The following is a 26,908-nucleotide window of genomic DNA, read 5'->3' on the forward strand; positions in this document are numbered from 1 at the left end:
GAACATGTGTCATGATATATTGCTGTTCTCTTTCTTGAATTCCATAATTGCATGCCCATCACTATCTTAAGTACAAATGAGAAATATTCATTTCAGAACCATCCCACAAATAGACGACCGCGTTGATCCATAAGAATAACTTTCTTGTTAGTTTCCCTTTTGCTCTTAATAAATGCTTTTGTGTTAAGAAAACCACAGCTACACTTACTTTCTTCTCAGCATCTCAACAAATATCTAATTTAATTTGCATGCAAAGACAATTTGGTTCAGGTTGAATAAGACACCAACTGCATCAGGCCTTTTTTTCCCCATAAGGGAACAGAGCAAAGGCATTTTTGAAGCAAGAAAGAGTGGAAGCTTTAATGGAAATTGAGATATGAAACCACGCATGCCAACTGAAATAACAGCATTTGTTTCCCTACGTTGAAACAAGGGTCAGAATAGTGAAAAGGCAGTACTTGAGGCAAAGAAAGGCTGCAGAAAAAAAAACAGTCATCAAATTGGCCGGGTTACAAAACAGGACGAATGGAACTGGAAGGCAGAGTCTGATTTGTTGGAGGGTGTTGTGGAAGAGGAAAATGTAGGACAAGGTCAAAAGAGATCAGTGTTTGGAAAGGAAAGACAGTGCAGGAATTAGAATTAGCAACGAGGATAATGTCTGGGAAATTAACTGAACTACTGGGCTGATGAGGGTAAGAGAAGGATGAATGACTCTGAGATAATTAAGAGTAGCCAAGGATCTGGCATTAATGTAAATCTGATCAGTGCAGCAGGAGAGAGTGTCATTGCGATGTCAAGCACTCAAGTCATCAAGAGTTCTGATTCCAGCACCACAGAAGTTGAGAATACTTTTGTTTTTCCAATGAATACTGGAATGTAGTGAGATAGTGATGAATGCCTTTTGGAGCAGATCAGTCAGGCTACATGCAAGAGGCAAGGCAAGTAGCAGGAAATCAGATTTAATACATCTTTACCTCCTTTATATGAGAAGTTGAAGCAAACAACTTCAGGATGGGGAGGATATCCAGTCTGAAGTCTCGATGTGATAGTGAATGAGGAAAAAAAAATCAATTCTATAAACTTTAGAGAAGCATTTTATTATGTGAGAGAAAGAAACAAGAATAGCAAATGGAATGTCTCTGAAACTGCATTAGGAGCATAATTCTTCATGGTGATGTAATAAGTAATATTTATTGTTATCCACATGTTGACATTTAAATGTATATAAAAATGAACACAGTCCCTTGAAACAATAATTCCACCGGTCATACTGTTTATCACTTCAATTCCTTTGTGATCATGCAGTCCTTGACTTAGCATGTGTGATTTGTTTGGCCAATCGAATTGCATTTCTCTTTAACTGTCCATAATTTATTTGATCATGTTAATTTCTTCTCATTCTACACATGTTGAATTTTTGTTTCATTTATAGCAGAGGGCCATTTAGGCATAAGCTAATGAAGGGACAAATTTTTGTAATGAAAAGATTCGGTGTTTGAAGCATTCTTGCATTTATCCCATATAGCTGTCTTATCTTTCTCATGATTCATATCTAATTATGTAGGTGTAAATGAACCAGGATCAACAGGATGATAGTTTTGTTTCCATCTTGTCAGGTCACAGATATTGCGGATGCCATGATATTGAAGCAGCTTTTTGAAAATCTATTCAGAAATGGTGTTGTGGTAGTGGCTACATCTAACAGACCACCTGAAGGTAAGATTATTTTTTTAAACATAAAATTAAACGGTGCAGCAAAAACATGAGGCATATTTGATTTCAACATACTGAACTCCATGTTATTAAAAAGAGAAGAGAGCTACGGGAAAGGAAATAAAGCAAGTATTGGTTGGTTTGCAATTCAAATGCCCAGGAATGCAAGGCTGCAAAAAATAGCAAACATAGTCAGATCCATTACAGGCTCTGACCTCTAACCATTGTAGACATCTATATGATGTACTGCCTCAAGAAGGTGGCCAACATGATAAAACACCCCCATAACCTTGGTCACAACCTGCTACCTTTGGGCAGAAAGATCAGAAGCTGAAACCAGCAGCTCCTCGAGGTTTAAGAATAGTTTCTATCAAACTGCTGCAAGACACAAAGATGCTGGAAAAACTCAGCAGATCATGTAGCATCCATGCCTGGGTCCTTTGTCAGGTATAAGCAAAAACAGGTAAAAAAGTCGGGGGAGAAGGTGAAGAGGGAGAGGAGGGAGGAAGCAGGAGGCAGGTGAGAGGTAGTAGGTGGATACAGGTGGGAGGGAAGAAGAAAAAAAAAGCTGGTGATGGGAGAAGACCAAGGTTAGCTCTCTGATAGAAGAAGGAGGCAAAGGGAGAGGGGAACTGGAGGAGGGGAGACTGTGATAGGGAATGAGAGAGATGTGGAGTAGGGCATTAACGGATATTGGAAAATTGATAATGTTAATGCTGTTTGGTTGGAGACAGCCAAGTTGGAATAAAAGTTGTTCATGCAATTTGAAAATTGTCTCAGTTTGGCAATACATGAGGCCAACCAGGTGGCATTATCACTGACTTCTCCAATTTCTTTTAGCCCCCTTCCCTGAATCTCTCTCTTTCCCTGTTCCGCGATGTCCTTTCCTTCAGTTCTTCAGCCCTTCCCTTCTGTCAGAGAGTAATGCTCAGCTCTTCCCTGTATTACTTCTCAGCTTTTTAAAAAAAATCTTCTCCAACCCCCCCTTCCCCACTAATTTTCTATTTAGGTGCCTGTCTGTCTTAGGATGAAAGGACAGAGCTCAAAGTGTTGGTTACCCTATTGGATGGCCATGACCTGTGGAGTTTCTCCAATACACTTGTGTATTGTATTCTATTCTAGCATCTGCATATTTTCTTGTTTAACTCTTTCCAACAGCTATCAGACTCTTGAAATTCCCCTTGGTACACAAATTAGACTGATCCAACAGAACAAAAGGACTGTTTGCACTATTACAGGTCACTTTTGTCTCGTGGATTTTTCACAAGGATTGCTTTGAATAATTATTATCTAATCTTATGATTTGCCTCTTTTAATTTAAATATATTAGTTTCCATTATAGTTTTTCATTGCAAGTTGTTGTTTGGCTGCAGCAAGTAAGAATTTTGCTATGTGTACTTGTAAAATGATATGACAATAAACTCTTTATTATACTAGAATTATATCAGTTTATATTTGCACCAAAATATTAAATAGACGCACAGCATGGTTACAGGCTTTATTGGCCCACGAGCCTGTGCCACTCAATTGAGCTACAACCCCTAGTTCGTTTTGAATGGTGGGAGGAAATCCGAGCACCTAGACCTAACCCACGCAGACCTGGGTAGACAGTGCGGGATTTGAACCCTGGTCCTAGTTGCTGGTGCTGTATCAGCGTTGTGCTTACCGTACCATCCTCATGGATGAGACTTTTTGAAAATTCACTAAGCGATGACTTTGCAGTTATCATCGAGGTATTGCTTTTTTCAGTATAGATATTGTGAGATATGAATGAGAAGCTCAATGCAAAAAAAGTCATTGATAAATTAAGTAGTGAATTCAAGAGAAACACAGTGGATAGCAGTTAGAGCAAGGCTGACTGAGGCAAATAAGAGATTTTTAAGGAATATATGGGTTGGCACAATATTGAGGGCCTAAGGGCTTGTACTGCGCTATAGTGTTCAATGTTCTTTGTAGTTGCAATTAGCTGGTAAGCGCATGATGAAGAAAGGAATTGAAGGGTTTGTTGATGGGGTTCAACAAAAAAGAGTGCAATTAATTTCCCATAGAGGATAAATGCCATTTAGGTGCAAGAAAATGAAAGGCATATTTGTGGACTATAAATAATTTTACAACGTGTTGTATTATGACTTAACTATGATCGTTTTTCTGGCCAGGAATAGGTTTGAGGAAAGACCAGGTGCCACCTCAAAGTTGACTGGAAGGGAACTGAAGAGAAAATATATCAGGCCTTGCTTCAACAAATTTTGTTTGTCATCTTTGCTGGGATGTGGAATGTATTCCCACAAATATTACAATAGTAGCATGCACTAAGATGTTTGTACCTTCAAAGCAGTGGAAGGAAGTAGTTGAAGGCCTCCATTTAAAACAGAGATGTGAAGGAATTTCTTTAGCCAAAGAATGGTGAACCTCTGAAATTTGTTGCCATGGGTGGCTGTATAGGCAAAGTTGTGGGCAGAGATTGATAGATATCTAAATATTCAGGGTATCAAAGGCTATGCAGAGAAGGCAGGGGAGTTGGGCTGAGTTGGAGAAAGATCAGTTCATGAGCATAAAACCCTCCAAAAGGTAGTGGACGCAGCCCAGGACACACAGGCAAAACCCTCCCCACTTTCGAGAACATCTACAAGGAAAGCTGTTGTTGAAGAGCAGCAGAAATCATCAAGAATCTACGCCACCCAGTACAACGCTCTATCCTTGCTGCTGCCATCAGGAAAGACTTGCACCATCAGGTTGAGGAACAGCTGCTAGCCCTCCACCATTAAACTTCTCAACAACAAACTCAATCAGGGACTCATTTAATGACTCTTACTTGTGGACTATGTTGATTTATAAAAAAAAAAAAAAAAAAAATTCTCTCTATATTGCAGTTTGTTTACATTTTTATCTGTTTATAGTTATTTATTTGTTTACATGCATACTCTGTGTACAGTTTATTTTTGCACTACCAATAAGTGGTAATTCTGCCTTGTCCTGCAGAAAAAAGAATCTCAAGAGTTGTATGTGTTGTCATGTATCCACTCTGACAATAAATCTGAATCTGAAATCTGATGGAATAGCAGAGCAAACTCAATGGGCCAACTGGCTTACTTCTGTTCCTATATCTTATGGTTACTTGTTAACACTCCCACCCATTAATAATTTAATAATAAAGTTTTTGTCATACAGGTAAGTATAATGTACACATGCACCATAATTCTTACTTGCTGCAGCCATACAGGTATGTAAGATACACCATCTTAAAAAGTATACTTTAAGTTACCACCTCAGTTCAGAAAGGGATTTAAAAAAAAAAAGGACAGATAGATAACTAAATATTTACAGTTACAGCAAGGTGTTGGAGCAGAAGTTGGCTACACAATCATGAGGGCCTAGAGAATAGAGCAGAGGGCTAAGCATGCAGCTTTGAGGTGCCTTTGTGTTGATGGCCAATGAAGAGGGGTTGATGTTGCTTATCTGCACTGATTGGGGTCTGCCAGTGAGGGAGTTGAGAATCCAGTTACATATATCAGTTTTTTTTTAAAAATTCCTTTTCAATAGGGTGGACAAGTCTTTTTTCAGTTGCGGAGTAGTTTGTTAGTATAGTGGGGAAGGTTCAAGAATCTGATACCCATTGGATAAAATTTGTTCTTGAATCTAGATATGCTGGAATTTAGACATCTGTACTCTCTTCCAAAAGATAGCAGTAAGAAGAAGTTATGACCAGGGTGATAGGGGTCCTTTGTAATGTTGGCTGCTTTTTTGAGGCAGCGCCTCATATAGATGGCTTCAATGAGTGTGAGGTGGGAGCCTCTGAAGAACTTTGCCATGTTTGCTACTTTCTACATTCCTGGGCACTTGAATGACCAAACCAGTCAACATACTTACCACAGTGCACCTGCAGAAGTTTGATGTAGTATACAAATAGGAGAAATCTCCAGACTTCTTAGAAAGCAAAGGCATTGTCTTCTTTGCAGTTGGCTGAATGTGCTAGCTCCAGGAGGGGTTCTGTGATGTATGGATACCAACCCTCTCCACCACCATCCCGTCAATGATGATGCATGGTTCCTGTTGTGTTCAGAATAGATTCGATGGGTTGAAATAGAGTCAAGGCTGGATATGTTTTATTAACAAACAGTGGTCTTTACTTACACACGTGAATTCACAAAAGGGCAAACACTCTTGCAGACTAACCTGGAATCATGCACAAATAACTATACATCGAGTGCAAATAAATCGCTACTAAACATTCTGAACTCCCGATTGGGAATGCAAACGTTAAACACACAATACCCATCCACCCACAGGCACAGCACACCATTGGACAGTAAATTAATTACAACTAACAAGTATATCAAATTAACCTGGTTTCCAGCATTGACCATGGCTCGGGATCTGGGATGGTCCCATTGCATTTGGACCTCCGATGCCCACCCGTGGCTGGAAGCCTGGACTCTAGTGCTGGTCTCGAGGCAGCAGAAAAAAGGTGCCAAACAGGTTTCATGCATGGATTTTCAATGCAGGGCCTGTTCCCATGAACTGCTCAGACCAATCGCGACGCACGTCATCCTCGCTGGTGGAAAGATCTAACAATTCATTGACACCCAGAGGACTAATCACACATCAGCTGCAAGAACATCAGCCTCACAGGTGTGGAGATCTAACTATTGATTGGCAGGTGAGGTCACTTCTGAGCTCAGGTTCACTGGAGAGATCACATGACCCCCCCCCCCCCCCACAATTGACACTACATTTCCTTGGCCACCCATTCTTAAAATCCTCAATAATCTTTGTCTTGATGAGATTCTGGCACCACCCAGTCAGATTCTCGATCTCCCTTCTGTATTCTCATTTCTTCCCATTGTTCGGCCAACAGTGGCAATGTTTCATTTGTACATTGTGTTGGAGCAAAAGTTGGCTACACAATCATGAGGGCCTAGAAAATAGACCAGGGGACTAAGCATGCAGCTTTGAGGTGCCTTTGTGTTGATGGCCAATGAAGAAGGGTTGATGTTGCTTAGCTGCACTGATTGGGTTCTGTCAATGAGGGAGTTGAGAATCCAGTTACATATCAATTTTAAATTTTTCTTTTCAAGCTAATATATGGATTCCTATTTAGAAGCATGGCTATTGGCTAGAGAAAAAACATCTTAAATCAGTTTAAATTCTCATCCAGAAATTCAGCACAAATCCAAAAATCTGGATGCCAGAAATGTGGACCATCCAAGGATCCAGACTTGTTGAAAACTCTCAAACTTTTTAAATTTGATGAGATTTTGTGTTCATGTATGTGTAAGTACCATGATGCCAGAAGATGTGGAAATTAATGAACATTTTTTTCTATACTTAGTTTATTACCAAAACATTTTTTCATATAAAATACAATCAAAATTTATCTGTTCGTCACTTCTTTACTCACCTTAAATTTGAGAAGAAGAACAAAGAAGTAAGCAGAATAAACAGTGCTGCCTGAAAATCTGAACCAATCCAATCCCTGAACAGTCTGGATTTTAGGACTTTGACTGTATTGTGCTCGTAAACCTGTAAAGGTGTATTCCTCACATGATCAGAAACTGTAAGATTACCTTAAACAGACTAAGAAGATGGCAAGCATACAATATCTGTCAATACTTCATATCACATTTCAATTTTACCATGTTTATGGAACAAGTTTAATAAAAGTTTGCTAATGTGCCAAATTTTAAGACTGTAAAAATTAATAGTAGGAGGTACAAATTGTTGTCTGGCTTAGTGAAGTATTGTAGTTTATATCTTGGGAAGAATTATGGTTTGACCAGCATTCTAAGAGCTAACTCAGTAGAAGTTTTAGACACCTGACTTTGATAAGAAAGTAGTTGGAACTTAGGACTCTGGAAATCAAGGTCTTCTTCTGTCTTCGAAATTATAAAACAATTATTTCCTGAAGAAGGATGTGTATTTTGGTTGTTGTTGTATTGGCTTGGCTTAGCAATGAGTTTACAAGTCATTTTTCTAATAAAATGACTTGGACAGATTAGAAAAATGACAGAGAAGTGGTAAATGAAACACAGTGTCAGAAAGTGTACTGTCATGCATTTTGGTAGAAATAAACAGCAGACTATTTTCTAAATGGGGAGAAAAATAAAAATTCCTATATGCAAAGGGACCTGGTAGGTCACATACAAAGACTTTAAAGCAGATCTTATTTAAAATACTGGAGCTCTGCTCATGCTAGACAGGCCAGTGCCTAGAGCCTTTGCAAAAGCTTTGGAGAATGCCCAAGAGACTTCATTAATGAATTTCTATTTACAAAAAGGCAACAGATGAAAGAACTTGTCGGAGCCGCAGGCTGTCTAAAGTGGTACTTTCCGTTCTAAGGGTCATGTGGTTTTTGCAAGCAGAGAGAGAAAACAGGCTTTGTGTGTGTGTGTGTGAGAGAGAGAGAAAGAGAGAATTCAGTTCTGCAGTTTTACAGTCAGCAGCAGCAGCTGGGACTGGAACAGGACAAACTGGAAAGCTTGTGGAAAACCCCATTTGGAAGACAGGTTGTGACTGCTTAGTTTAGCCTGATCAAACCCCTTGTGGTTCATGCAAGAGGAGAGGACTGGCTGCCTAATGTTTCACTTGAAATAAGAGAAACAAAAAAGAACTCTGTGGTGACATGAAAGAAAGACATTATCATCTGGAGAACCCTGAGGGAGCAAGTTTCTTCAGCAAGACACTAAAGTGGCTGGTTACAAGGAATCAGTTGTGGGTGTCCAGTGAGAAACAAATATATATCTCTCTCTCTCTCTCCCTCTGAAAACCGACAAGAACCTTCCTGAGTGGTAACCATTTACCTTTGTCGCATCAAAGCCTGGTGAACTTCACAAATGTTAAATTCTTGCACAGTATAAGAATTGCCTGCAGCCAGTGACTTGGAGGAATGAGAAGTGAGATTGGACTGTGAATCAGAGAACTTTTCTAAACTTACACACACATTACATACACGTGTGCTTAAAATTAGAAGGGGGTTAAGTTAGGTTAGTTAAGTTAATAGTGATAAGATAAAGTTTGATCCTGTTTTCATGTTTAAAGATAATAAAAGCAACTTTTGTTTAAGTTACCATTTGCCTTGGTGAATAGCTATTGCTGCTGGGTTTTGGGGTTCTCTGGGCTCAACACAAGGCACTGGTGAGAACTCACCCATTAGAGTGGGTTTAGTGAAGATTTAGTGGAGGTTCAGACCTAGCAGGGAAAAGCCTGCACATGTAGGTATTCACTAAGTGTATGGTAATATAAAACAAGCTATGAACACGACTCCAGGCTCAAGGTCATTTTTATAAGAGCATGTCAGAACCCAACTCAACATGTTGTCAGAAGTGGGATTTTTGAGCCACAGAGAGAAGGACAGGCTATGAAAGAATAAAAATGAAAGAGGTGAGCTAAGATGGAGGATGGACTTGAACATGTAGAAGTATCCCAATTGGGAGTAGCGGCTCCTCCAATAGGGACTTTCACAATAAAACCTCCATAACCCTTCGACTTCTCAAAGCCACAGGAGTGTTAGAAGTGGATAAGAAGATTCGAGTGCTTCAGACTGGCAAGTAATTTAAATAATTCCTCTGAAGCTAACCAGGTGAATACACTGGTATACTGCATGAGGGACAAGGCTGACAACGTGCTACAGGGCCTAGACTTAACAGGCATGCAGCTGCAGCAGTACAATGTAGTACAGAGAGGGTTTGATTATTATTTTGTGCCTAAGAAGAATTTAATTTCCGAATCGGTGAAATTTAACAGGAGAGTGTAGCAGGCTGCAGAAACAGTAGACGCGTTCATTACCGCCTTGTATGCAGAGAACCGCAAATATGGGGATCTGCACGATGAATTTTTACACTTAAGACTAGTGGGTGTAAGAGATTTGTCACTGGATGCAACTTGACAAAGACCTCGCCCTCATGAAAGCAGTCACAATGACCAGACAGTCACAGATGATAAAGCAGCAGCAAACTAACTGGCAAGAAATGTGTGCAAGATGCAGTGCAGCTTATGAGAGGAAGACAGCAGAAGTTTAAAGGCAAAGGGCAGACTACAGGACAGCAAAAAGTTAAAATGATGTAAAGTAAAGTAGAGCGCAAGACATGCCCCAAGTGCGGAAAACTACTGTTCTACCCAGCATTTCAATGTCTGGACAGGAGTGCAGAATGCAACAATTGCGGCAAACGAGGGCACTATGGAAAAGTCTGCAGGTCAACCCACATGGTGAATGAGGTAGCGGAGGACGTGGACAGATTATTTTTCGGAAAAATAGCATCAGGCGAGAAGTCCTAGATGGCCTACGTTAATGTAGGAGGCAGCAAAGTGACCTTCAAAATGGATACAGGGACCGATGTTACAGCCATTCCCAAGCAAGTGTTCAAAAGAATTATACCCGGAGATGGCAAGTTAGGAAAAACACAGAAGCCATTTTATGGTCGGGGGGGTGGGGGGGGGGTAGTGAAATTAATAGTCCTGGGATCGGCAAAAGAAACGTTCTCAGACAGAGAGAGGAGTCCCACAGAAGAAGTGTATGTGGCGAGAGACTTACAAGCGGCGCTGTTGAGCAGACCAGCTTTGGTGAGACTCCAGCTAGTGGCCAGATTAGACGACCTAGACCAGGAGACGGTCAGGAAGGCATACACTAAACTTTGCAATGGATTCTGGCTATTACAGAAGCCGTATGTCATTAAACTCAAGCCTGTCTTAATTTCAATCCCTCTAGCAATGAAGGCCTTCTTGATTACCTGTTGCACTTACAAATCAATCTTTTGAGATTCAAGCACTCCCAAGTCCCTCGGCATAACAGAATCTTTTACTATTTAAATAATAATACAATATTTTTCTTTCCAAAGTGGATGATCTAGTATATACCAATATAGTGCTCCATCTGCCAATGCCAACTCACTTATCCTCTGCACAATTTGTGTTTGAACTCAATTATGTGTCATCAACAAACTTAGATCTGGTACATCGATCCCCTTTTCCAAATCCTTAATGTATATCGTGAGGATAGTACGGCTAGCGTAGCAGTTAGTGCAACACTGTTACAGTAGCAGCGATCAGGACTGCACTGTCTATAAGGAGATTGTACATTCTCCCCATGTCTGCATGGGTTTTCCATGGGAGTTCCAGTTTTAGAGAGAGTGCAGAGAAGGTTCACGAGAATGTTGACAGGATTTCAGGGTCTGAGTTACAGGGAAAGGTTGTGCAGACTGGGGCTTTTTTCTCTGGAGCGTAGAAGATTGAGAAGGGACTTAATAGAGGTGTTTAAGATTTTAAAAGGGACAGACAGAGTAAATGTGGATAGGCTTTTTCAATTGAGAAAGGGGGAGATTCAAACTAGAGGACATGGTTTAAGATTGAAGGGGAAAATTATAAGGGAAACATGAGGGGAAATTTCTTTACGCAGAGGGTGGTGGGGATGTAGAATGAGCTTCCGGCAGATGTGGTCGAGGCGGGATCATTGGTTACATTTAAGGAAAGACTGGATCGTTACATGGATAGGAGGGGACTAGAGGGGTATGGACCGGGTGCTGGTCAATGGGACTAGGAGGGTGGGGATTTGTACGGCATGGACTAGTAGGGCCGAACTGGCCTGTTCTGTGCTGTAAGTGGTTATATGGTTATATTGTTTGAAATGTATGAGAGGTTGTAGGTTAATTGGGTGTTATTGGGCGGCACAGGCTCATGGCCAGAAATGGCCTGTTACTGCTGTATATCTAAACTGAAAACAAAATTGACGGGCTCACCATCAACCACTGTGGGACTCCAGTCACCACTGATTGTCAACCAGAGAAGCACTCATTTAAACCCAAATCATTCCCTTCTGTTGGTTAACCAATCCTCTATCCATGCTAATAAATTACCCCCATGAATTCTGATCTTACGGACACCTTTTATATGTCACCCTATCAAAAGCCTTTTAGAAATCCAAGTAGATAACAGTCACCTGTTTCCCTCTGTGCTTATAGCATCCTCAAAGAAGAGAAGTAAATTTGTCAAACACACCCCACCTTGCTGAATCCATGCTGCATCTGCCTCATGGAACAATTCCCATCCAAATGTTCGCTCTTTTTCCTTAATCATTTTCCCAACTACATATGTTAAGCTAACTGCGTCGTTTTTTAAACAGTGAGTGACATTTGCTCTCTTCCAATCTATCGGACCGATTCAGAGTCCAGAGAAATTTGGTAAATTATCTCAGACACCTCAAGTATAACTTCATCCATTTCTTTCAGTACCCTGGGATGCATTGTAATACACCATGGGACATCCAACTGGAGTTGCTCAGTACTATCTACCTCCATAGTGATAGCAATTGTATTGAGATCCTCACCTTCCATCCCATCTATAACTTCTCTCTTTGGTATGTTAGAGGTGACCTCCACCGCGAAAACTGACACAAAATAGTCATTCAAAGCCTTGGCCACTTTTGCATTTCCTGTTATTAATTTCCCCTTCTTGCCTTCAAGTGACTTGCATTCACTTCACCCAGCCTCTTCCCCTTTATATAAATTGGAAGATTTTTTTTCCCTTCTCTTCTATCTTGAGGAAGCAAAATTCTGTATGTCGGCTCTTCTTAATTCCCATTGAAACTGCAGTTAAATGCAGTTGTATCATTCACTCTGTCCAAATTTGATTAATTTCCTGCTGAAAGGAAATTGTCTGTGACCTTGTTCCACTGAAGATGGTTTATTTTGAATGTGTTGCTGCTTTATTTTGCCTGTTCAGATCAATGCATGATAAAACTTGTTTACTACTCTCTGATGTCTGGGTATCAAGTGCTGGGTAAATCCTATCTGTGATAAGTATATCTGGGCAGTTGCTGTTACCTCTTAAGTAATCAGCAGTGCAATTGGACTGTTGGCGTACATCATTCTGCCTACTCTTCACAGCCAAAATCCACCTGCTTAATTCAAATGTCCAGCATCGTTTTCAGAGCTATGCAATTGGTTTATCTTCTTCTAACCTGTGCTTTTGTTTATTCTCTTTTCCTGAATGTGGTGATTTCACCATTGGGCCACAGCAGTATATGCATTGACAACCCTTCAGTATCTGTCCATGTACCAATTATTTGTGAGATTGGCCAATTGCTTAATATTGAAGGAATTTAGAGTGAACATATTGACTGACATTGCAGAACTATGCAATACTTGTAGGGAGATGCACCAGGCAAGAACTGTTCTTTCTTTTGTAGTTTGCATAAGCAATTGATTTTGAAGCATTTCAAAAATTATAATATCATTCAGTCTTAATGCCAGCCTGGAAACACTTTTATCAATGAAAGTAGTACACAAAAGTGCTTTAGAAACAGCAGATCAGGCAGTATGCATAGGAAGTAAAAGGTAATGTAGTTTTAGGGCCTGAGTATAGACGACATTTTCCAAGTTCTACAATTTCCCAATTTCAAAACATGTCATCTTCACAGTGTTAAGGACCCAGAGGACCCCAAAACCCAGCATCAATAAAAATTCTCCAAGATAAACAAAAGTTGCTTTTAATTATCTTTAAAAATAAAAACAAGGTCAAATTTTAACTTATTACTATTAACTTAGCTTAACCCCCTTCTAATTCTAAGCACATGTGTATGTAATGTGTGTGTAAGTTCAGAAAAGTTCTTTAATTGACAGTCCAATCTCACTTCCCATTCCTCCTAGTTCAGGCAATTCTTATACTGTGTACAGAATGTAACATTTATGAACTTCACTAAGCTTTGGTGCTTCAAAGGTAAATGGTTACCGCTCAGGAAGCTTCTTGTCAGTTTTCAGAGAGATTTGTTGCTCATTGGACACACACAACTGATTCCTTTTGATCAGCCACTTCAGTGTCTTGCTGAAGAAACTTATCCCATCAGGGTTTTCCAGATGATAACCTCTTTCTTACAGGTCACCACAGAGTTCCTTTTTGTTTCCCTTATTTCAAGTGAAACATTATACAGCCAGCCATCTCCTCTTGTCTGGACCTCAAGGGCTTTGAAAAGGCTGAACTAAGAACTCACAACCCATCTTCCAAAATGGGTTTCCACAAGCTTGCCAGCTTGTCCTGTTCCAGTCCCAGCTGCTGCTGCTGAACTGTAGATCTCTCTCTCTCTCTCTTTCTCTCTCTCTCTCACACACTCACACTCACACTCACACACACACACACACACACACACACACACACACACACATACACATACACACACACACACACACACACAGAACCACATGACCCTCTTAGAACAGCAAACTGTATTTGAACAGACTATGGCATCAGACCCAATCTTCGAGTCTGTTCATCTGTTGCTTTTCAAAACAATAATCCATTTCTACACAGCATATCCAATTAACACCTTGTGAAATCTTTCTCGGCATTCTTCAAAGTTTTTGCAAAGCCACCCTGAGTCTGGACTATCTGGCTTGAGCAGAGCTTTGGCATTTTAAATGAGATCTGTGTTGAAGTGTTTGTATCTTTTTGTGACCTAACTGAAAAACCTGCCACAATTTATCTCCTTTAAAACACATCTATGCTTAATAGAAAATTTAACATAAACTGTCACAACAGAAAATGACAATATTCTGAATTACTATTTTATTAATCCAATAAATGAAACTTTGTAGTTACAGCTGTAAGAAGCGGTAATTCATTGATATAACCATATAACCATTTACAGCACAGAACAGGCCAGTTCGGCCCTACTAGTCCATGCCGTAACAAATCCCCGCCCTCCTAGTCCCACTGACCAGCACCCGGTCCATACCCCTCCAGTCCTCTCCTATCCATGTAACTATCCAGTCTTTCCTTAAATGTAACCAATGATCCCACCTCCACCACGTCTGTCGGAAGCTCATTCCACATCCCTACAACCCTTTGCGTAAAGAAATTTCCCCTCATGTTCCCCTTATAATTTTCCCCCTTCAATCTTAAACCATGCCCTCTAGTTTGAATCTCTCCCACTCTTAATTGAAAAAGCCTATCTACGTTTACTCTGTCTGTCCCTTTTAAAATCTTAAACACCTCTATCAAGTCCCCTCTCAATCTTCTATGCTCCAGAGAAAAAAAGCCCCAGTCTGCACCACCTTTCCCTGTAACTCAAACCTTGAAATCCTGTCAACATTCTCGTCAACCTTCTCTGCACTCTCTCTATTTTGTTTATATCTTTTCTATAATTTGGTGACCAAAACTGTACATAGTACTCCAAATTTGGCCTCACCGATGCCTTATACAATTTCATCATAACCTCCCTACTCTTGAATTCAATACTCCGATTTATGAAGGCCAACATTCCAAATGCCTTCTTCACCACACCAACTACCTGAGTATCAACCTTGAGGGTACTATTTACCATCACTCCTAAATCCCTTTGTTGCTCTGCACATCTCAATAGCCTACCATTTAATGCATATGACCTATTTAGATTTGCCTTTCCAAAATGTAACACCTCACACTTATCTGTATTAAATTCCATCAGCCATTTCTCAGCCCACACCTCCAGCCTTCCTAAATCACCTTTTAATCTACGGTAATCTTCCTCACTGTCCACATCACCACCAATCTTTGTATCATCCGCAAACTTGCTTATCCAATTCTCCACCCCTACTTCCAGATCGTTAATATATATAACAAACAATAGTGGACCCAGGACCGATCCCTGAGGAACTCCACTAGTCACCGGCCTCCAATTGGACAAACAATTTTCTACCACTACTCTCTGACACCTCCCATCCAACCATTGCTGAATCCATTTCACTACCTCCTCATTTATACCTAATGCCTCCACCTTTTTTCCTAACCTCCTGTGGGGAACTTTGTCAAAAGCTTTACTAAAGTCTAAATAGACAACATCCACAGCTTTCCCCTCATCAATCTTTTTTGTAACCCCCTCGAAGAACTCAATCAGGTTTGTCAAGCATGATCTACCCCTGACAAAACCATGCTCATTACTTTGCATAACTTTGCATTGAGATTTTCATATGATTAGTAAGCAAAGCATATTTCTATTCTTATATTTATATTTAAGTAATGATACTTGTATTCAACTTTAAATAGATATAAACAAAATAAGATGAATTCAAAGAAAAGTCTCTCGAGTTTGCACTTCTGTCACGATTCTTCGAAGAATGAGATACAAACTCGTTGTCCACCCAGAAATTACGATATATGATGTCATACTACAAACAATATTTCCTTAAGGGACAGGCATAAAATCAAAAAAATTCAAAAACACAAGGTTTTAACCTTTACACTGAGCCCTTTGTCAGGAATCAGGGAAAACAGGCAGACTCCTGAAGAAGAGGGAAGAAGGGGAATGGGAAAGAGCATAGGCTAATAGGTAAGAGGTAATAGGTGTATACAGATGGGACGATGGAAGATAAAAGAAGCTAAGAAGTGATGGGGAGAGGACAGAGGGCTAAGGAGGGTAGTTCTCTGATTGAAGGAAGGGAAGGGAAGTGGGTGGGAACAGGAGGAAAGGAGACAGAGGGGCTGGGAAAGCGAGAAACCAGGGGAGAGGATTAACAAAAATTGGGGAATTTTATATTAATGCTTTCTGGTTGGAGATTGCTGAGTTAAAATATAAATATAATGAGCAGGCACGTCATTTAAAGTAGTGGTGCATGGAATTAAAATGGTTGGCCACTGTCAGGTCCTTCCTGTTGCAGCAGATTGATCGAAGGTGATCAACGAAATGATCTCCCAGTCTGCCTGATGTAGAGGAGGCTGCATCGGAAGAACCAGATGCAGTATTTGACCCCTACAGATTCACAAATGATGTTAGTTCACTTCAGAAGACTGTTTGGGGCCCAAATTAGGTGTAAGTGTAGAAATCAGAGAGCTCAGTACCAAGGGAACAATTAGCAGAAATGGATGAGGGAGTTATGGAGGGAGCATCCTTCTTCAGAAAACATGATTTCTCCTCTATTGCTATTAACTCAGCTCTCACCCGCATCTCCTCTATTCTTTCCACTTCTGCCCTGGCCCCCTCCCCCCAGATGCAACAAGGTCATGGCTCCCTCTATCCTCACCAACCACCCCACCAGCCCCTGCATCAAGCCTACTATCATCCGCAATTTCCGCCACCTACAATGAGATCCCACCACTAGACATATCTTCCTTCCCCCCCTCCACTTTCTGTAGGGACCACTCCCTTCAGGACTCCCTCTTCCACTCATTCCATTAATTGCCTCTTGGTACCTAGCCTTGTGACTTGAGAAGTGCTATACTTGCACTTGTATCTCCTTGCTCACCATCATTCAAAGCCCCAAACAGTCCTTCACAATACTTGTGAATCTGTAGTGGTCATTTTATTGCATCCCGTGCTCCCAATACACTCTCTTTGGGAGACTGGGAGATTGTTTTGTTGAGCACATTTGTTGTGGCCTCTGCAGCGGCAAGGACCTACCAGTGGCCAACCATTTTAATTCCACACCCCATTGCCATACCAACATGTCTGTCCATGGTCTTGTGTACTTCCAAATCAAGGCCATCCACCAATTGGAGAAACAATACTGTATTCCATCTCATCAGTCTCCAACCAGATGGCATTAATATCGACTTCTCCAATTTCTTTTAATGCCCTCTCCCAGTTTCTTTCCCCATCCCTCTGTCTCCTTTCCTCCAGTTCCCTATCCCTTCCTTTCCTCCTGCTCCCTATCCCTTCCTTTCCTCTTATTAGAGACCTTGGCTTCTTAGCCCTCTCCCCTCTTCCCTTCAGCTTCTTTCTCTTCCACTCTCTCACCTGTATCCACCTATGACCTCTTGCCTTTAAGCCCATGCTCTTCGCCCTTTCCCCTCTCCTCTTTCCTTCTCCTTTTTATTCAGGCATTTTCCTGTTATTTCCTGATTCCTGATGAAGGGTTCAGGTTCAAAACATTGATTACCTTTTACTTTTGTGACCTGCTGGGTTTCTCCAGCAATTTTATGTGTTGCCATCAACCCAGCATCTGCAGATTTTCTTCAGTGAATGCCTCTTTTTTTTGTCAAATTGTTTTCATGGATGGTGGTTCTTTGAATTTATGTAAATCCATCTGAATTTTTATTTGAATTTAGTGGATGCTTTAGCCGGACTAACTTGTGGTCATTCACCGTGTATTCGTACACATTTATTGTTCTGAAAAACGTAATGGATGTTGACGTTGAATGCTGTTTTCCTGAAATATAATACTGCTTAGACTAATTGTAATCCAAAACAAAATGGCTTCAGAAATACTGAGGGTACTCAGCAAGTTAAGCAGCATCTGTGAAGAGAGAATTAATTTCAACATACTGAGTATCTCTTGACCTTTGACCTTTTTAAATTTTAGATTTCCAGGATTTTCAGATTTTTTTGCTTTCATTCACCAGAATGAGATTGAATATCAGAACTCAATTTGTTCTGATATTGAGCAGAAGACAAGAAATGAGCATGGTTTACCTCCTCAGCCAAATAATATTTTGGAGAATGTGAAGTGCATCCTTAGAGTACTGCAGCACAGAAACTAGCCTTTTGGCCCATCTAGTCCATGTGGAGCTATTATTCCATCTTGTCCCATCAACCTGCATATGGACCATAGCCCTCCATATTCCTCCCATCCATGTACCAGTCCAGTCTTCTCTTAAATATTGACATTGAACCCACATCCGTCACTTTTGCTGGGAGTTTTTTCCACATTCATCACTCTCTGACTGAAGGAGTTCCCCCGAATAGTCCCCTTAAACATTTCACCTTTCATCCATAGCCCATGCCCTCTCATTTTTGTCTCATCTCAGGATTAAAAAAAAACATTCCATAAGACATAGAAACAAAAATAGGCTATTCAGCCCATCGAGTCTGCCCCAATATTTAATCATGAGCTGATCCATTTTCCCCACAGCCCCACTGCCTGGTTTTCTCCCCATAACCTTTGATGCTCTGGCTAATCAAGAACCTATCAATCTCTGTCTTAAATGCACCCAATGACCTAGCCTCCACCACCACCTGAGGCAACCATTTCCACAGATTTACCGCCCTTTAATATTGAAGTGGTGCCCTCTCCCACCATGGCAAACAACCTTTCTACATCTACTCTGTCCATTGTCTTTCAACTTTTAAAATATTTCAGAGATCCCCCCTTGTTTTCTTTCTTTTTCAATATTTTTTGTTAACATTGAAATTTCACATCCAAAAATACAGAGTACATATGATGTATATTAAAAGTCAAAAAGATACATTATACTTAAATCATTGAGATTGTAAAAAATCTCAAATCTGTAGATAACTAAAAGATGAGTATTTGGTAGATTGTATTTAACTGCAAGTTGTTCAAAGGAAGCAAGAATTCCCTCGACAAATAAATCTTTATAACATTTAATGCCAAATCTATACTATTCTTTAAAAGTTACATCAATCATGGAAGGTTTAAGAAATAATTAGAAAAAATAGAACAAGGGAGAGAAAATCTCATAAAACCAAAATGTTTTCTAAATTGTATCCATATCCTCAAAGTATGTTTAACCACTGGATTATTAGTTAATGTATTTAAAGATGTAGGAAGTGAGGATCCAAGAAGAGAAATGAGAGAAAATTTTGTAACAGAATTAGATTCCAAAGAAACCCATATTTGACAGTCTTCACAGTTAATAACCATAAAGTAAGATTTCATATATTGACTGTCCAATAATAAAACCTAAAGTTTGGCAAGGCTAAACTTCCATTCTTTTTAAGTTTTTGTAAATGGACTTTATTTAGGTGAGGATGTTTATCTTTCATATACAAGAAGATAATATTGAGTCAAGGGAATTAAAAAAAAGGTTTAGGATTAAAAACCGGCAAAATCTGAAAAAGGTATAAAAATTTAAGTAATATATTCATTTTAATAGAGTTGATTCAACCAACCAATGATAAAGAAAGGGCTGACCAATTTGATAGTGCCCCTTCCACGTGTTTGATTAAGGTGAGAAAATTTATATAGTTTTTAGTAATTGTTACATCTAAATAGCTAAATTGATTTTACAGTTTAAAAAGGAAGATTAGTATTTATTGGTGCCAAATTATTCACTCTTATGAAGATTTAACTTCTAACCTGAAAATTGACTAAAATGAACAATTAAAGAAGCCCCAATGAAGCTTGAAGATGAGAAGTAAAAAGTAATAAATCATCAGCACAAAATGAAACTTTGTGGGCTCTGCCCTTCCTTAAAATGCCAGTAATGACATTAGATTCTCAAAAAGCAATAGCTCAAGGTTCTAAAGCCAAATCAAAAAGCAATAGACTGGAGGGCATCCTTGTCTGGTTCCACACTGAAATCTAAAATGTTACGAGCCCAAAGGACCCCAAAATCCAGTAGCAATAGACATTCACCAAGGCAAGTAGTTTTTAAAACAATTGTTTTTAATCAACTTTAAATATGAAAACAGCATCAAACTTTAACTAATCTCTATACTTAACTACCCAAAATTAACCCCATTCTAATTCTAAGTGTGTAAGCTTAAGAAACGTTCTTTGGTTCACAGTTGAATCTCACTTCTCCTTCTGCCAAGTTCTCTGGATGCAGGCAATTCTTATACCGTGCACAGAATTTAACATGTATAAAGTTATCATTAGGCCCTACATGGACCATGAAATCTGGCTGCTCACTATCTTGACGATGCCATCAACTCTATCCTAGATCCTGTTGTCAGAGAGCGGTGGCTGAATGGAATAATCTTCTGGAGGAAATAGTTGAGGCAGAGTCAATTCTTTCATTTAAGAGGAGGCTGGGTATATACACAGATAGGAAGGGGTTGGAGGGTTATGGGCAGAGAATAGGTGGGGTGATCTAGTGGAGTTGTTTGAGTGAACTGGCATGGACTTGAAGGGCTGAGATGGCCTGTTTCCATGCCGTAAACTGTTATATGGTTATATGAAAGGTAAATGTTTACTGCTCAGGAAGGTTCTTGCAGGGTTTGCAGAGAGAGATTTGTTGTTCCAGGATTTCCACAACTGAAGTACCACCATTAGTCACCTCAAGGTCTCGCTGATGAAACTTGGCCCATCAGGGTTTTCCAGATGGTAACCTCTCTCTTTAGGCTACCACCACAGTGTTCCTTTCTGTTCCGCTTATTCCAAGAGAAACATCAGACAGATAACACTTCCAGCCATCCACTGCTCTGGAACTTTCTGTTTCCAACCAGCTCTTCCTGGCTTGCACTATTCAGCCGCTTCGAATATCACACAAACTAGGTGAGAGGGCTTGTCTTCTCTCCCTCTCTCTCTCTCCAACTGAGACTGCCAGAAAGTCCATGTGACTCTCTCACTTGCAAAACCCCCACCTTCTTCAGCAAACAACAGGAGTTCTTCTCCTTGGTCAAGCTGTTATCTTAGATAAACAAAACCCAGGAGTGACCTTTCAGTGAGCACGTTGCAGAAAGGTCAGAAGCCTTGTAGTTATCCAACCATCCAGCCTGTCTCCGATTCCAAACAATGGTCTATGCATTTCATGATGTCATTTCAACTAGCATCAACTTGTGAAATGTGCATAAAAATGTCCAAAGATCCTGCAATGTTACTGAATATGAATTCTTCAGTATTTCAAATAAGATCTGTTTTAAAATGTGTGTATGTATGTAACCTACTCTAAATCTTACCAAAATCCCCCCAATATTTATCCATTACAAAATGGTTTAGAAATCTGAAAATTAGTAAGAACACAGGCACATAGGCAGAAGGGGATAAATATAGTAACTTAATCCATTAAATAAAGCCAGCTCCAAAATTAAATTTTCTAAAGCTTTAAATAAATAATTTCATTCTACCCAATCATACACCTACTCCGCACCCAGAGATATCACACATTCCAAAACCTTCTTAGAAGGAGAGTTATATAATAGTTAATAAATGGCATATATTGAAATGGGTGAACCGATTTATAATAAATCCAGTCTGATCATCAGATATAATAAGTGGTAAAATATTTTCAAGTCTATGACCCAAAGTTTTAGATAGAATTTTAGTGTCAACATTGAGTAATAAAGGAGTCACGTGATGGAGTAGTAGCCGGTCAGGAAAACCAGCCCTCTCCAGAAAAAAAGGAAAAAAGTTAGGAAAAGACAAAGCACAACAAAAATAAAATATAAGAAATAGAAGATAAAGTTACAGAGAAGAGAAAGAAGATGGCACCCAAGAAGGAGAAAGTAAAAACAACCGAAAAAAAAAGAAAAGTCACAGGAGAAGAAAGAAGAAGGCCTTACCTGCACGAAGGAACAGGGATCTGTGGTGGTGAGGGGTGCCCGATCCCCAAGGTTGGTGCCTGCCCTGTGGAGTCGCAACCTCCTGACTGGTGGACTTCAAAAATGGCTCTCAGAGCCAAACAAAAGTGCGCAACTGCTCATGCGCGACTCCTCACACATGCGCTGTGCGCAATCAAAGAAAAAAGAGGACACCGATGGGAGGGAGGCTGAGCAGAGGAGCGGACAGCCACATCACGAACAGCTGAGGGATGCCCAACACCAGGGCACTCAGCTGGAGGACGAGGAAGGTGGCAGAGGAGGGAGCAAGGAAACAGATGAGGGAGAAAGATGGAGGGGTGACCGACAAGAGGATCAATGACAGGAGGCCCGACAGACGAGCAGCCCAGGAGGGGAAGACTAACAGCAAGAGGCCCAGAAAAAGGAGGTCCAACAAAGAGATATAAGCAGCTCATCAGGAAAAACAGAAGAGACACAGACACAAAGAAGAGAACAAGAAGACACAAACACAGGTACAGACAAAGAAAAAGAGGAAGAAGAAGACCAAGATCTTCACAGAGAAATAGAAGGTAAAACTGATGGACAGAATATAGATAAAGCTTTTTTTTAAGTACAAATGAGATCATTAAAAGAATGGTTATGATTAGAATTTAGTGCAATTAAAAGGAAAATGTAAAGAGCAGAAGATAAAATGCAAAGTTTAGAGCTGGTCATGACAGAAATAGGGAAAAGAGTAGAGAATGTGGAAGAGCGGGAAACGGCTGTAGAAATGGAAGTAAATGACTTAAGAGAAAAATCGGAAGAAAGTGACAAAAAAATTAAAGAGACACAAGAGTTGTTATCTCAGAAAATTGATAGTTGGAAAATTATTATAGGCGAAACAACATAAAAATAATGGGCCTGAAGGAGGGTGAAGAAGGCACAGACATGAAGGAATTGATAAAAGAATGGATCCCGAAGGTCCTGGGAATGTCAGAAATGCAGGAAGAAAAGGAAATAGAAAGGGCAGACACATCAAAAACCAAGATCCATCTTAATAAAATTTTTGAGATATATGACAAGAGAAAATATACTGGAGCGGGCAAGGATTAAAGTTAGAGAAGATAATAAGCCATTGGAATACAAGGGTGAACATTTTTTTTTTACCCAGACTTAAGTTTTGAACTTTTAAAGAGGAGGAAGGAGTTTAAACAATTTTATGGAAAAAGGTTATAAATTCATGTTAAGACATCCAGCCGTGCTTAAAATATTTATACCGGGGAGTAAAACAGACTGTTCTTGGATCCGGAGGAAGCACAAGAATTCACAGAATGTTTGCAGGATAGAAGAAGAGATGAAGAGATGTAACAAGAATGAAGAATTGCGATAAAATATATATAAAGATGTAAAAACAATGTGTATGTAAAAAACTAAAGAGGGAAAAGAGAAGGGAAAGAAGGAAGTAAGGGGGAAAAGAGAGAGAACTTTGTGAAATGTGTTTTAAAAAAAATGTTTTCTGGGGGGAGCTGGGGGGGAGGTAATAACCGTCACTGCAAAATCAGTTGACGCTTGCGAGCAAGATCGCAATCCAAATGGAATGGAGAGTTGCGGTTGCCCAGCAAGGGATAAGGGGCAACTCAGAGAGGGGGGAGCATTTGGTGTTAAGGTATAATTGGGTGTGGGAACTGTTGGAGTATTTAATGTTTCAAATGTATTGATGTACATTGAGTTTAATAAGGGAAAACTAAGAGATAAAAATGGGAAAAAGGGGGATGGTGGTGGTGGCGAGGAGATGGAAAAGAGGTGTAAGTAAGATATAAGATGGCCACGTTGAACTATATTACTATAAACATTAATGGAATACATAAACAAATTAAAAAGAAGAGGCTACTAAATTTATTGAACAAGGAAAAAATAGATACAGCATTTGTGCAGGAAACGCATCTAACTGAAGTGGAACATAGCAAATTAAAGAGAGACTGGGTAGGACACGTAGTGGCAGCATCATATAATTAGACGTGTAGCCATATTAGTTAACAAAAATGTACCAATCAAAATAGAGGAGGAAATAATAGATCCAGCAGGGAGGTATGTATTGATAAAGTGTCAGATATACTCAGAATTTTGGAATTTGCTCAATATATATGTGCTTAACGAGGAGGATCAAAAGTTTATGCAGGGTATTTTTTTGAAGATTGCAGGCACACGAGGAAATATATTGATAGGAGGGGATTTTAACCTTAATTTGGATCCAATGTTGGATAAAACTGGACAAAAGAATAAAGTAGCCAAATTTATGGTTAAATCAATGCAGGAAATGAAACTTATGGTTATCTGGTGGAGGCAACACCCAAAAGAGAAGGAATATTCATATTATTCGAGTAGGCACAAAACATACTCAAGGATTGATATGTTTTTGTTGTCAGCCCATATTCAAGGGAGAGTTAGGAGAACTGAGTATAAAGCTAGACTACTATCGGATCATTCACTCCTGTTATTTGCAATAGAACGGGAGGAAATCCCACCAAGAACATATAGATGGAGGTTAAACTCCATGCTTCTTAAAAGGCAGGAATTTAGAGAGTTTATTGAAGGCCAAATTAAAACATATTTTGAAATAAACACAGAATCAGTGAAAGACAAATTTATATTATGGAACACAATGAAAGCCTTCATTAGAGGACAGATAATAAGTTATTAATAAGTTAAGATGAAAAAGGATTACAATCGGGAAATAGAGCAGTTGGAAAGGGAGATACTAAGTACAGAAAAGGAACAAGTAAAAAGGGGTGATATAATGAAAAAGAGAGAATTGGCAGACAAAAAAATAAAATACGAAACATTACAAACGTATAAGGTGGAGAAGAACAGAATGAAAACAAAGCAAAAGTATTATGAACTGAGAGAAAAAAACACATAAAATATTAACCTGACAACTTAAAACAGAACAAGCTAAAAGAACTCAAAGGAAAAAGGACAAACAAATTACGTATAATCCAACAGAGATTAATGAAAACTTTAAGGAATTTTATAAACAATTATACCAAACTGAGAATGAAGGGAAAGATGATAAAACAGAGGAATTTTTAGCTAAAATTGAACTGCCCAAATTGCAAGAAGAGGAACAAAACAAACTAATAAAACCATTTGAAATAGAAGTAGGACAGGATATATTAAAAAAAACTGCCGAACAATAAAACACCAGGAGAGGATGGATTTCCAATAGAATTTTATAAAACATTTAAAGAGTTATTAATTCCTCCTCTCCTGGAAGTAATGAACCAGGTAGAAGGAACACAGAACTTGCTAGATTCATGTAAGACAGCAATAATTACAATAATACCAAAGGGGGGGGGGGGAAAGGATCCATTAACACCATCATTATATAGACCAATATCTCTACTTAACTCAGATTATAAGATAATAGCGAAATTATTAGCAAACAGATTAGCCGATTGTGTTCCAAAAATAGTAAAACAAGATCAAACTGGATTTATTAAGAAAAGACGAATAGCAGATAATATCTGTAAACTTATTAAGCTAATTCATGCAGTTCAAGGAAATAAGAAACCAACAGTGGCTGTTGCTGTAGATGCAGAAAAAGCCTTTGACAGAGTAGAGTGGAACTACTTATTTAAAGTATTACAGAAGTTCAATCTACCAGAAAAATATATAAATTGGATTAAAGCATTGTGTAATGGACCATTGGCGAAGGTAGCAGTAAATGGATATGTATCGAGTCAATTTAAATTAAGTAGGTCAACTAGACAGGGATGTCCATTATCCCCCTCATTGTTCTCCTTAGCAATAGAACCTTTGGCAGAACTGATAAGAATAGAAAATAAAATAAAAGGGATAAAAATAAAGGAGAAGGAGTATAAAATCAGCTTGTTTGCAGATGATATCATAGTATACCTAACAGAGCCAGAGATATCAATAAAAGAATTACATAAGAAATTGAAGGAATATGGAGAAATATCGGGGTACAAGTTCAACGCAAAGAAAAGTGAAGTGATGCCAGTGAGTAATGCGGATTATACAGAATTTAAAAAAGAATCACCATTTAAATGGCAAGCACAAGCAATCCGATACCTAGGTATCAGGTTAGATAATAACTTAAGCCACTTGTACAAACTAAATTATCAGCCACTAATAAAGAAATTTCAGGAAGACTTAGAACATTGAAAAGAATTACCGCTAATGTTGATAGGGAGGGTAAACTGCATTAAAATGAACATGTTCCCAAGGATACAATACTTATTTCAAACATTACCAATTCCCTTAACAGAATTTTTTTTAAATGAACTAAAGAGAATAAAAAGGAAATTCTTGTGGAAAGGGTAGCATTAGATAAATTAACAGAGAGGTATAACCAAGATGGTTTGCAGTTACCAAACTTTAGAAATTATAGAGCTGCACAATTAAGGAATTTATCAGATTTTTACCAGACAAGGGAAAAACCATACTGGGCTAAGATAGAAATAGATAAAATAGGGGAGAAGGTACCGGAACATATACTTTATAAGTGCGATGAAAAATTGGTCCAATATAAAAGCTCACCAGTATTGCATCATTTACTTAATACATGGAAGAAGATCCACTTAGAAAGGAAAAAAAAGAATTACCAAATACAAAAGTTATTATTGATGCAAAATCCACTAATCCCTTTCATAATAGATAATCTTTCCTTTAGAGAATAGGAGAGAAAAGGAATGAAAAGAATAGAAAATTGTTTTTTGGGAAATAATTTATTAACATTTGAACATTTGAAGTACAAATATGGAATAACTCATGGTACAATGTTTACATGTCATCAACTGAAAGCTTATTTAAAGGATAAATTGGGAAACAGATTGAGATTACCTGAAGGAAGCAGCTTTGAATATGTAATTACAGACACAATGATAATTAAAAGATTTATAACGAATATGTACATTAAGCTGCAAGATAAGGAAAATGATGAAATAAACTATAAACCTAAACAGAAGTGGGAAAAGGATTTAAACATAAAGATAAAAAATGAAGTATGGGAAAAGTTATGTTCTGGAACTTTGAAGAATATAATAAACACAAGGT

At 39.0% G+C, this 26,908-nt stretch overlaps 1 protein-coding gene across 3 annotated transcripts in view; it reads left to right on the forward strand.

Annotated features, from left to right (window-relative positions):
• The window catches only part of afg1lb (AFG1 like ATPase b), a 175,888-nt gene that overhangs the window by 55,662 nt on the left and 93,318 nt on the right, over nt 1–26,908 (forward strand). For all 3 annotated transcript variants that reach the window (XR_011340749.1, XM_069887519.1, XM_069887520.1), the window contains exon 6: nt 1,617–1,716. Coding sequence is in view for 2 of the 3 variants with exons in the window: in XM_069887519.1 (XP_069743620.1) it covers nt 1,617–1,716 (100 nt within the window). In the remaining variant the exon portion in view is untranslated. The remainder of the gene's footprint in view (nt 1–1,616; nt 1,717–26,908) is intronic.

This window comes from Narcine bancroftii, chromosome 6, assembly GCF_036971445.1.
Source record: "Narcine bancroftii isolate sNarBan1 chromosome 6, sNarBan1.hap1, whole genome shotgun sequence".
Classification (NCBI taxonomy): Eukaryota; Metazoa; Chordata; class Chondrichthyes; order Torpediniformes; family Narcinidae; genus Narcine; species Narcine bancroftii.